Source organism: Vulpes lagopus, chromosome 7, assembly GCF_018345385.1.
Source record: "Vulpes lagopus strain Blue_001 chromosome 7, ASM1834538v1, whole genome shotgun sequence".
NCBI classification, from domain to species: domain Eukaryota; kingdom Metazoa; phylum Chordata; class Mammalia; order Carnivora; family Canidae; genus Vulpes; species Vulpes lagopus.
The window spans coordinates 112,540,937-112,554,315 of record NC_054830.1 but is presented as its reverse complement, the minus strand read 5'-3'; the positions used below and the strand labels follow the sequence as shown (position 1 = coordinate 112,554,315).

General features: G+C 40.1%; 1 protein-coding gene across 6 annotated transcripts in view; it reads right to left on the bottom strand.

The window, feature by feature from the left end:
• RAPGEF6 (Rap guanine nucleotide exchange factor 6) overlaps nt 1–9,380 on the bottom strand; it is a 186,534-nt gene extending 177,154 nt beyond the window's left edge. For 5 of the 6 annotated variants that reach the window (XM_041762080.1, XM_041762085.1, XM_041762081.1 and 2 more), the window contains exon 1: nt 9,097–9,380. In XM_041762080.1, coding sequence (XP_041618014.1) covers nt 9,097–9,165 — 69 coding nt within the window. In that variant the 5' untranslated portion in view covers nt 9,166–9,380. The remainder of the gene's footprint in view (nt 1–9,096) is intronic. The other variant, XM_041762082.1, reaches the window with a different exon arrangement.
• Between the last annotated feature and the right edge of the window lie 3,999 nt (nt 9,381–13,379).

The following is a 13,379-nucleotide window of genomic DNA, read 5'->3' as shown; positions in this document are numbered from 1 at the left end:
AGTCTATATTTAAGGATCACTCTAAATTCTGAAATGGATTAATAACTACAAGAATATTAAATTTTACATTCTTACAGTCCTAGCTCCCTCTTCAACTTTTTATAACAAATATAAGCTAGTTTTTTAAACCTTTTTCTGTGGGAAGGTAATTATATTAGCACCTTGCTGAGCATGTTATTTTTGCCCAGGAAAAGTTTTAAGTCATCTGGTTAAAATCGTATGAGAAATTAAAACCGATATTTATCTAAATTTCTCTCTGAAGTTTCCTGCACATATGTTTTTTGTGTGTTTTAATACCATACAAAAAAGGAGTTCCTGTTTCAAGGTATGACTATGTTTCTCCACTCAGTACTATTTATGAAGAACTGCCAGGTAAAACACAGTGTCTTCATGGCAACTGCACTTTTTTCACATTTTAATTAGAGAGTACTAGCAGGAAATTTTGCCATTTTTGCCAAGCTTCATCAGTCTTAATCCAAGGACTTCAAATATTAGACCAATAGAAATCACCACAATAAGAGGGGAACAGTATTTTTCACATTCTTTACTTCTTAAAGTCAATTACAAACATCTGGATACCTATTTTTACCAAGTATTACATACTCTGCACTGGGACATAAGGATACTTTGTCTTCAAGGAGATCATATTCCAGCCACAGAGACAAACATGCAAGTAATCCTAACACAGTAATTACTGTGGTGAAGCAAAGTGTGAAGTATCCTGGGAACACTGAGAAGGAGTGGAAAAGTAAGGAAATTTGCAATTTTGCAGATGAGTACTGGAGCTGACACTTCAGTGCGGAGACTGAACTTGCCAAGTCAGAGGTTAGCTTTCCAGTTAGAAGAAAGGCAAGCTAATATATATGCTGTCATTTATTGTTTATTATGACAAGTACTTGCTAAATACTTGACATTTATTATCTCATTTGGTCTACACAACAATCCCAAAATGATATTCAGTCTTAGAGAAGTTAGGCAACTTGCCCAGGATCACTCAAAATCTCAGTGCTGGAGCCTACATTTAAAGTAGACTTGCCCAAATGCAAAATTCCAGGGCTGTAAACACTGCTATAAGCATACTTTCTCCTGCATAAAGCACACTGAGGAGAATATGACACAATGGACAATGCTTCTCACCTGTGTATCAGAACCACTTAAGAAGCTTTTTGTAAATACTAAGGCTTAACACTCCATTCCAGGGATGCCTGGGTAGCTCAGTGGTTCAGTGTCTGCCTTCAGTTCAGGGCCTGATCCTGGGTCTGGGGACTGAGTCCCACATCAGGCTCCCTGCCTATGGAGCCTGCTTCTCCCTCTGTCTATGTCTCTGCTCCTCTCTCTGTGTCTCTCATGAATAGATAAAATCTTAAGAAAAAAACCCACTCCATTCCAAATGTTCTAACTCAAGAAATAAAGGGTGAGCACAGGTAATAATAATAATAAAAAAAGTTCCCTACAGTGAGAAATAGACATAGCCTAGATAGAGAAGTAAGGTGTTTTGAAATTTTAAGTTGTTAAAATACATGTGTTTGGGACGATAAGGCTAGAGTGCGATGCAGAAGATCATGGAGGACTCTACCTCTCTAAACAAGTTCACTTCATTTTCTTGGATCTTATTCTGCCTTCAACCCATTGCAATCAGGATAAAGATCCTGATAAAGATTCATTAGTCCAGTGAAATCATTCTAATAGACACAATCCAAAGAACTTATCAATTCTCCTTTTCTTGAACTCTCAAACATATCTGACATTAGTGCTTAGGGATTTCTGTCTGAAATGCCCTCTTGTAGCAGCACTCTTCTATTCTCATCCTACTTCTTTAACTATTTTCAGTCTCTTTTGCAGTTCTCTTTTCCTTGTCCCATCCCTTTAATAGAAGAGCACCCAAAGAGAAGACTCTACCAAAGAGAAGAGTCCTACTCTCATTTTGCTTTTCACCCTGGTCATTCCTACCAACCTCATGACTTCACCTATAACCCATATGCTGTAGACTCTCACATCGAATCAGACCCAAAGCCTGGTTTAACCTGAAGCTGCAAATTCTGACTGAACATCCACCTACCTGTATCCCCTGGATGGAGTCTGAAAACAGCTTCCAAGACTTAATCTCTTTCCATCCTAATTCTGCTTACTAGTGCACTCTTAAACAGGCAGTTACCCAAATCATTTAAACTTCTGCTTTGCTCTTGCACCCAGTCCAAATCGGTTTCCAACAAGCAAAAGACAGATAGCCAAGCCTAATCTGGTGTATTAGAGAATTTTGAGAGGAACAAAAGGGCAGAGCATATCTTGGTCTCAAATGCAGCTTCTGGAGCTGAGAAGCAATTACCGGAAAAGTAGGTTTGTACTTTTCACTTCAGAGTGAAGTAGACAATTCAAAAGGGTAGCTAAAAGGGTGGGTTGGGATAAAAAGGATAGGCAAATGAAGATCAAGGAAATCACCAAGAGAGAAGGTTCCAAGTCCAATCCAAGGGTTAAACACAAAAAACCAAGCCTTCTTGGTTGCTGCAAAGAATACACATTTTATGATTGTACTCAAATGAAGTTCAAAAGTAGGCAGAACAAATTTACAGTAAAAGATGTCCAAAAAAAAGTGCTTTCCTCTTGGAAAGGGTACTGACTGGAGAGGCAAAAGGGGAGCTTCTAGAGTGGTGGTAATATTCCATACCTCGATTTGGATGGTAACTAGATGTATCTGTAAAAATTAAGCTGGCCATCCACTTAGGGGGTGTGGACTTTATTGTATGTATACTATAGTCAATTTCAAACTTTTAAGAAAAAACCTGGTAGGAGGCAGAATACTCCCAATTCCAGTGAGTACCACTAGGGCCAGTTCCAGCTCCTCAATAACTCAGTTTCCCATATGCCACTACCTTGTCTCACACCTGAGCTACTCATTTGTGTCCTATAACCAGGACCCTATCTCCTGGTTTGTCATCCTGATATAATCATTAATAGTCTTCTCTTTCATTCAGAAATGTACCCTGGTTTGGACAAAATGTTCACCCTACCTATAAGCCTTCTTGCCTTTATTACAGCACCATCCTTCCTCCCCAATACATCTTCAACAATGCCCACAGAGTGATCTTTGTAAAAGCTGATGTTATTTTCAGGCTTCAAACCCTCCAATGTTTCTCCTTTATTCATAAAATCAAGTACAAATCCTTGAAATGATTTAACCCTGCTAGTATATCCAGCTTTAACATTTAACCCCCAACACCCCGTACACAATGTTTTGCAACCTTTATGCATTATCACATCCCTCTCAAACAGCCTTTTTAGACATTTTTTCCCTAAATGCTGCCTCATCCCCAATTAAATACTAAGGAATAAGATTCTGCTAGGTAGAATTGACTTTTGTAAGGCTACAAATCATAGTAAGGTCTAAGATTTTCTCCACTACTCCCCTAAAATACAATTTTTGTTAGGTACCTGGGTGGCTCGGCCAGTTGATCTGTTAAGAGTCCAACTCTTAATTTTGGCTCAGGTCATGATCTCATGGTCATGGGATCCAACCCAGTGCTGGGCACTCCAGTCAGCACAGAATCTGCTTATCCCTCTCCTACCCACCCCCGCTCTTCCCCCTGTGTGAGCACATGCACACACATGCTCTCTCTCTCAAATAAATAAACCTTTAAAAAATAATTTTTGTCCCTTTGGGGATGATATCACCCCAACTGGGAATGCATGCTTACAAAGTGGCTTCTTGCTCTACACATCTATTTTTCCCTTGCTCTTTTTGCTCTCTGCTTGGAATGACTTCCCTTTAGAGGTCATCCAGACAGCTATTCACAACGTTTAAGATTCAATTAATTGCTCCTCAAAGCTTTTCCTTTTCCCACTTGCAGTCCAAAGTATCCTATCCATACATTTGTCAATGATAACCTTAACATTTTACTGTTTCCATGACTGTCCCCTGACTCATTAATAGGGACCATATCCAAGTTCTTTCTACAACATTCAATTTTAGTATTGTGTCTTACATATTTATTAAATGAAAGGACATACTAATGTTATTATGCAGTTGCGATAATCCTACAACTCAGTTTACCTCAGATAGTCCCTCTTTAACCTGTTATCCTGACATAAATATTAATAGCGCCTCTTTTAACTTACAAAAAAATTATGTAGATTATGACTTATATAGCTAACTTATCTAGACAGTGGACAATTCTGATCAAGAGTGAAACATGTTCCCCAGGATCAATAAAGTGTCACAAACAGAAGAAAAAAAATAAAGAGAAACATGATGAGATATGGGTATTAAAAAGAACACTGCAGCAGTAAAATAACAAAAAATAAGATGACTCAAGCAAAATAATCAAAGGTAAAAATGATATAAGGGCCTGAATTAGGGTAGCAAGCATGGGAGGAAAAAAGGTAGAAAGATTCAGGACATAACATCAGCAAGGCTTAGCAGCCAGTTGGATAGAGAGAAGACTAAAAGGGAGAATCATGAGTCTAAACATGAATTTCTAAACTGAGCAACTGGGGCAGTCACCAACAGAATACTAAGAGGGAAAGATGAGACTTCAACTTAGGAAAGGTGATTAAAGAACCTGGAGGACAATTTAATAGATATATGGATCTAAAGCACATGAAAGGGGGGGCGGTAAGAAGGGCCAGCTGTCAGCCTCTAAATATAAACTGAAGGCAAAGGGGCTGAATGAGGCTTCCCAGGAGGTACAAAATCAAGTTATACCAATAGAAACTATTAGCTTTTTAAACATGAGGATCACAAAATGAGTTCTCAATTTTGTTTTAGTACATTTATTCATTATTAAGTACATAAAAACCATGATATTAATCATGGAAATAAGCCCTAAGAGAGATAAGGAGGTCTGAGGTAAAAAAGATAGGTTATTGACAAAGAATGGCGTTGCATGTGCGCTAAGTTGAGGAAGAGCCAAAATCAAGACTATAATTTTGACTGTAATATATTAAATTTTCGTAGAACTAAAAATGAGTACCTTAACAGCTTCCATGGATTTAGAGCACTAAGCTTCTCAGAGTACTTAAGTCTAAAATTTTCCACTTAAAAAAAAACCAACACTTTTTTTTTTTAAGTGAAAAAAAATTTTTTTTTAAGTGAAGTGGAAAAGGAAATCAAAGAACTACCTCAGGAAAGGACAATGGGCTGTGAAGCTGGGTCTACAAAGTAGGACAAATAAGCCAGAAAGAAAAAACTGTGTTAGAACAGTTTTAAGTGGTATACTGTACAACATATTTTCACATTCCAGGTCTGGCTAACTAAGATTAAGTCTGAGATGATAATTTCACATAAGGGCAACAGATGGTTCAAAATAAACAGGCTATTAGTTTTGTTCCAGAAACAAACAGAAGACTTCTTTATTCATTACACAATGCAAACATCTGATTACAAGATTATAAGACAGTGATTCTTACCTATTTGTCTATTTTTTTTCATAATACTTTGTACACACTAAGCATTAAAAAAAATAGGTTGAATGAATTTTATCCCCTTCTATTGCACATTTCATTTGTTTTGGCTGTTGTTCTCCTGCACTGTTTGCTCCCACTCATTCTCTTTTGCTGGTCTCTGCTCTTCACCCCTGATATGGTAGTAATCAACCATGTCACAGGGCTGTGGTCCTCTTCTATTCTCTATGTACACTCACTGCTGTTGTAATTTCATCCAGTCTCGTGACTTTAAATAGTATCTACTAGCTAATGAGTATAAAGTTTTTATCTCCAGCCCAGCCCTCTCCATAGAAATTCGTATATGCAACTCCTTACTCAACATTTCTAATAATTTCAGATGTGACACATTCAAAATTGAATTCTTGGGCACCTGGGTAGTTCAGTGGTTAAGAGTCTGTCTTTGGCTCAGGTCGTGATCCCAGGGTCCTGGGACCGAGTCCCATATCAGGCTTCCCAGAGGGAGCCTGCTTCTCCCTTGCCTATGTCTCTGCCTCTCTCTCTCTTTCTCTGTCTCCCATGAATAAATAAACTCTTTAAAACAAAAACAAAACTGAACTCCCTCCCAAAACCTGCTCCTCCTGCAGCTTTCTCCCATCTCTTTGATGCCACCTGAAACTCTATGATGGTAACTTCAACACCAGTTTTCAGGCCAAAACACTTGAAACCTTGCTCAATTCTCCCCCCCCCCCTCAAAGCATACAGCTAATTCATTAACAAATCTTCTGTTGGCTAAACCTTCAAAATATTTCCGTACTTGATTACTTCCTACCACCTGCATTACTATCACTTTAGTCTGAGTTACAATCATTTCTTCCCAACTGCAACATGATAGCCTCTAACTGATGAATCTGCTTCTTCCTACTGTTACTACCATATTCTATAATCTCAACCCAGCAAGCAACCAGGGGGGCTCTTTAAAAAGTTAAGGAGGATAATATCACTCCTCTACTTCAAAATCCTCTGGCGGCTCTCTCACACAAAAGAAAAGTTAAGGAATTTCTTAGGACTTACAAAGACTCTAATGAAATACTCCCTTCCATACTATTACTGTCTCTCTGACTTCATCTCTTACAATTCTCACCTTTGTTTACTCTCCTCCAGTCACTAGGAGCTCCTTGCTATTCCTTTGAAGGCACCAGACATACTCTCATCTTGGAAGTGCAATGACTATTCCCTCTACTTTGAAAGATCTTTCCCCATATATCTCCAGAGCTAATTCCATCACATGTATCAAGCCTTCACTCAAAAGTCATCTCAAAAATCACAACACTGACCTTTTTTTTTTTTTTTTTAAATTTTTTTTTTTTAATGTTTTTATTTATTTATGATAGTCACAGAGAGAGAGAGAGACAGAGACACAGGCGGAGGGAGAAGCAGGCTCCATGCACCAGGAGCCCGACGTGGGACTCGATCCCGGGTCTCCAGGATCGCGCCCTGGGCCAAAGGCAGGCGCCAAACCACTGCGCCACCCAGGGATCCCAACACTGACCATTTTATTTAAACTGTAACCCAGCCCTTGCCCCTTGCTTCCAATCCCTTTATTCCTTCTCAAATTAGTCATAATCACATATTATTTAACTTGGTTGTATTTATCCATTTCCTCCCTTCCTCCTTTCATAAGAATTCCAAGAACCAGTAGGGCAGGCCTGTTTCACTCACTGATACATCCCAGTGCACAGAACAGTGCCTTGAACTTACAAGATTTCAATCAATAATTGATAAATGAATATACTTTTAATAAAATTTTAAGACTCCACTAAAAGAATAAAGATCTCCTGAAAAGAGAAACATACTTGTGAGGATTTCATCAAATCATCACAAATAAATCATCACTTGGATTCAGGTTACCACTTCTTTACTCATATTTTTGTACTGCAAACAAATTCTATACTCACTCCAAAGCACCGCCATGAATCAAGCAGTTAACCATGTTATGCTGCTAGATGTCAGGACTCTAGACTGTATAGTTGGTCAGCATTCCCTCAAACAATGCTGCTATTCCAGTAAAACAAGATAAAGTATTTAAAGTGGCACACACTGGCCAACTAATTTTGTGAGTAGTTTAGAAAATCTAAAACAAACAAACAAGGAAGGAAGGAAGGAAAAATCTCCTAAGGCTCAAAAATAGGCCATTTCAAGATAAGCTAATTATGCTATTAAAGAGGAGATTTTCCCATTAAAGTTTGAATTTATGGGGTGCCTAGGTGGCTCAGTCGGTTAAGCATCTGCATTCAGCTTAGGTCATGGTCCTGGGGTCCTGGAATCAAGCTCAGAGTCCGCCTCCCTGCTCCGAGGGAAGCCTGCTTCTCCCTCTCCTCCCTGCTCATGATCCCTCTTGCAGTCTTTCTCTCAAATCAATAAAAATCTTTTTAAAAAATATAATGCGAATTTATCATAAATATTATTTAAAAGTAAAAGCTACATTATAGATTGCAAGAGTTGCATAATAGTTTGGTTATATAAAAACTATAGCAGATTCACCTGTGTGAAGGTGAACGCTTTCAATTAGCTCACGACTTTAAGAATCATCACAAGGAAATTAAAACACAAGGGATTATAAATGTAGGTCTCAAACGAGGACACTGGAAAGAGGCAGAATTTGCCTTGTTTCCATTAAAAGATCAGGATCCCCAAAAACAAAGTTTTGATTTATCACAGCTACAGCTATGGCTTTACTAGTGTCATATCACAAAATATCAGCCCCAAGTTACTGAGACTCACTATGTAAAGTACTATAAATCTGAAAAAACAAACAAACAAACAAACAAAAAAACACCACCAAAAGTGACTTGGTAAGAATGAACATTTAATTTCATTTATTGCAAACTATATACATGACAGTCTAACAATCCTTCACACTCTTGTCAGTTTTTGCTTTAAGAAAATATACCATTTTACAGAAACTTCTCCAAATCAAGGAAAACCTTCTCCAAGATCTAAACACTCTATGGGGCTATGCAGAGTTAGAAGGTTTCACTTACTTGACTGAAAATTAGCCTTGAAATCCCATTAAAATCATTTTAGCAATAAACAAACAAATAAGTAAATAAAATCATTTTAGCTAATGCCACCGATGCTAACCCAATACAGCAAATTTTGGATCCAAGTACAAAATACTAAAAAATTTCCCGCTGACAGTCTGAGAAAGTACCACCAAAACCGATCTTTAAATATGCATCATCCACCAGCAGGATTCGTCACCTGACTGGATGCAAAGTTTTAAACTGATTTTGAAAACTTTCTTTCCGAGGCAACTCCAGAGGCCTTTAAAGAAAAGTTACTTTTTCATAACATGACTATTACAGATGACTTTACAGTTTCTACGTCGTTTTCCTGTCCATCTACCTAGGGAAAATCTCACTCCGAGACCTACAGTTTGCCCTGAGAAAATACGATTTTGTTACGGTACCTTCTTACCGAAAACACTAGGAAGTCACCGGCAAAGACGGGTGTGCGGGAAGTCTGCACCCCAAGCAGGAAAGGCGGTCATCACCCCGGCGAGAAGGGCCTGGGTGAGGGCGGAGGAGAGACAGAGAACAGATATACTGGCAGCAGGTGCGAGGCTCTGGCAAGGGGACAGTCGCCGCAGATTTCGGGCCGACAGAAGGATGCTGTCCGTTGGACAGCGGGACGCGGGCTATGGTCGGCCAGCCTTACCTCGGGGGTCCGCTCGGGAGGCTTCTTCTTCAGCGCCTGCCTAGCGCCGGGGTCCACGGGTGAGTTCATGGCCGCGGCCCCGGCCCCCGTGCTCCCCAGCCTGCCCTTAGCAGTCCACGAGACAGCACATTCACCTTAAGTAGGGGGACTGTACTCTCCACGCCCGAGGTAGAGAACTCCGGACTGTCCCGGGGTCAGTGTTCGAGGAAGCAAGCCTTCGCAACGCCCGCCCAGGGCCTCAGCCCACGCGCGACTGGCCAGAGGGAAGCCCGCACGGGGGCGGAAGGAGGAGCAGTGCGCGTGCGCAGCAGGGAGAGCACGCAAACGAGCGCCCAAGGGCGTGCCTCCGCGGTGACGTAAAAACTAGGGCGGTGCAGTTAGGCCTCTTTCGACTTCTCTTCGTGAGATTTGAAGACACGTCGCGAGATCTTACCTAAACCCGTCACGACCTCCGCCTCGGATTTGCGGTTACGGCCATTCCAACTTCCGGTGCAAGGGCCGGAAACTAGCTGTGAGGGACTGAGCAAAAGTAGGCTGTTGGGGCAGAACCGTAAGGGTAAACGCTCTGGGGGGAGGGTTTTGTTTGTGCCTTAATCCGGAAGCTCAGGGCGTGGCCACGCCCCGGGCCAAACTCCAGTTCTGCAACGCCGACGCCCCTCCCTTGGAGAAAGCGCAGAAGTCTCCCCTGCGGTTCGACGAACTAGGAAGTTCGTTCACTCTCTTCCGTGCGTTTCTTTCAATAAAACGAATCTTATGGAAGGAGGCCGTCAGGAAGTACTTTAACGGACCATTATGGACGTCCGGAGATCAAGGCACAGAAATTCGAAGTCTCGTGGCCTTGAGCAGGGGTCGGCAGGCGCTGGTCCTGCGGCCAGCTCCCAGTTAGTGCCGGCCCGCGAAGTCACGTGTGTACTGCGTGCGCCGAACCTGTACCCAGGGCAGCCCTTTCCTAGGGTCGGAGGGGGTCGTGGGGCGAGGGGGCGGGTGTCGGGAGGATATAAGGCCCCCTAGACTCAGGAGTGAACAGTTCCGCACTGCATTTACATACTTGCCTGTTTTCCCAACAGTTTCCATTTATTTACTGGTCCCTTGGTAAGAAAAAGAAAGACCACCCTTGAGGCTAGCCAGCACCTGCAAATGATGTTTTCACTGTGAGACGACTGACGGAATTCCAGAATCCGTCGTTCATCAATAGTGTTTTTCACTGTTTTGGCTGCACTGGTCTCAAAATTCTTCTTAGCCATCATCGACATATTTTCACTGGATTTTAAGCGTCCTGAGTTCTGTATGCCACATGTAGGTATATCTTAGTATTTCTCACAGCAATTACCATAGCTCACTAAAGAACTCAGTGTTTTATGATTATCAGTTTTTTAATGGCGTGATAAGAATTGTATTTGAGAGTAACAAAAGAGAAAGGAGAATTCAGGCTGCAACATTGGTATTTCTGGGGCTTGGTAACGATGGCTGATATTAAATAATGGCTTTGTTTTCAGTTGGTCGTTGGGCTTGCTCAAACTTGTAGTTTACAACACACCATTAGCACATCTCTTTTTTGAGTATAGCCAAAAACCATACCAGGGAAGTTGTGGCTCAGCCATCCTGGAAATTAATTGTAGAGAGATCCCAAGGAATTGCAATGACCCATTTTGGTCATGTTGTGTCTATATAAACATGCTGCCAAAGGTCTGCCTAGACTCACAAAGGTTAGCCCTTCCATTCTTCAAGGATCAGTTTCTAGAGCCACATATTTGAAAGAAGGTAAAGGAATTAAAGTATGATAACCATGAGCTTAGACTTTAGGATAAACATCTGAATTTGTCTTTAATAGGCTATTTCTATTTAAACCACTTGAAGTGGGGCACCTGGTTGGCTCAGTGGTTGAGATCTGCCTTTGGCTCAGAGTGTGATCCCCAGGTCCCGGGATCAAGTCCTGCATCAGGCTCCCCACATGCAGCCTGCTTCTCCCTCTGCCTGTGTCTCTGCCCTCTCTCTCATGAATAAATAAAATCTTTAAAAAAAAAAAAAAAAAAGCAAACCACTTTAAGTTAATATCTCTTAAATTCAGTTTATCAGTAAAATGGGAATAGTAAAGGACCCATTGCTTATATGAGATAATTTATGTGAAGTACTTTGGCTGTTGTCTGCACAACGCAGGCACACTTTACCTCTGAAAAGTAATTTCTCTAAAGCTGAAATAAACGTTTGAAGAACTAGAAAGTATTTTTTAACCCCTAATTTTTTTTCATTAGTAACTTAATGTAGAATGTAGAAACACATTTAGGCATTCATGTATAAACATGTAGGCATGGAGGCATAAATGTAGAAACACATTTAGGCATTCATGTAGGCATAAATGTAGAAACACATTTAGGCATTCATGAAAATGTGGAGCAAGAACTGTCAAACTGCAGGTTACGTGTAAACTAGGAAACTGCTTTGGCAGAAAAATCTAGTAACGCTGAAACATACCCTTTCACAGTAAATCCAGTGCTTGATAATATGTGCTGAAGAATACCCATGTACACCAGGAAAGATGAACAAAAATGTTCATTGTTCATATTAGCCAAAAACTAAAAATAACACCAATGCCCATCAATAATAGAATGAGTATATTATGGTATCACTAGATTCAGTGGATGAATCTCCACCATAATGTTGAGAGAAAAAAAAAAAACAAAATATGAAGTATAATTAAAACCTAGAGCTCAAATACAGGCAAAATTAAATTATGTCACACAAGGATGCATAGACAGATAAAATTATAAAGAAAAAGGGAGATGTTCACAAAAATCATGTTGGTAGTTATAAAAAATGGTGAGACTATTATGATCAGGACAGGGCACATGGAGTAAGGGACTTCTAGGTTACTAAAAGTCTTCTTGACCTAAGTTATGGTTGCATTACTGTATATTGATTTTTCTGTATATATTTCATGGCAAAAATTACACAAAATAACCTATTAGGCGTTTATCCTAAGACAGCAATAGTAAAAACAATAAATGTCCATGATAACTATACAAATATGAACGTAAGCGCATTTTCAAAATCTTTCTTGTCCTTACTACTCTGTGTTGTGCTCTAGTATGCTGAAAAAAGTGAATAGACAATGAAAACTCTAGTAACTTTTCAGAGAAAAGGCAACCTCTAAGGATTCACCAGGACTAGCTGGTATCTGAAAGGAAAAATAATGGTTCTGAATGCAAGTAGTCTATTAAATTCTAGGAAAAACAAAACATGATTAAATCTTAAAAAAAATATATATATATGGCTTAACTCCCTACCCTATCTTATTTTCTTCATTATACTTACCACAACCTGACTCCGTATTTTTTATTAAAGATTTTTTATTTATTTATTCATGAGAGACAGAGGCAGAGACACAGGCAGAGGGAGAAGCAGGCTCCATGCAGGGAGACCGACATGGGACTTGGTCCCAGGACTCCAGGATCACACCCTGGGCCGAAGGGGGCGCCAAACCACTGAGCTAACCAGGCGCCCCTGACTCCATATTTTCACTCTCTACCCAACTAGTGGGAAATAAGTAAACTCCCTAAGGACACAGAAGAAGGTTTGTATTATTTACTGGCATGTCGCTGGCACTCAGACTTGTGTCCAGCATATAACAGGTTTTCAATGAGTCTGTTGAATGAACAAATGGAACTATCTAAGGATTAAGTAATGAGGGGATTTTGCTGTATAAAAAAAAAAAAAAAAGGTAAGCACTTGACTTGTCTAATGGCAAAGAAAGAGGTCTGATTAAGCAAATGTTTTATGCAAAACCAAAACCTTATTAGGCAGACACTCATAATGGCTATCTTAACAAAACAAAAAAGCAAACCAACAAAAATATGGGAGTAAAGAGCACTGGTTTTAATAGCACCTGGAATGAAGTAAAGACTTAAGATTTCGAGTATGCTGGGAAATTGAGTCACTACCAGAGGGGGGTGGGTGGGAAACAACCCATGTTCTGGCCTAAATTCATAAAGGCAATTATAGTTGTTAAATCAGAATCAGAGGGGGAGGTGTCTAGGAATTAGTATTTCCCAAAGGTTCGTAGGTTAAAAAAAAAAAAAAAAAAAGAGCTATGTAGGTGTTTCTAATGTGCAACCAGGTTTAAAAACTACTTTAACTCAGGTTCTGGACTAGTCTTACCAGACTTAATTCCAGTTCCTTCACACAGTGAAGGATACGGACTTGTGAGTGCTGGGCTGTGACACAAAAGCAGCATCCCAAATTTCTTGAGAAAATAGCATCTCCCTTACACCTACACATTTCAAAAA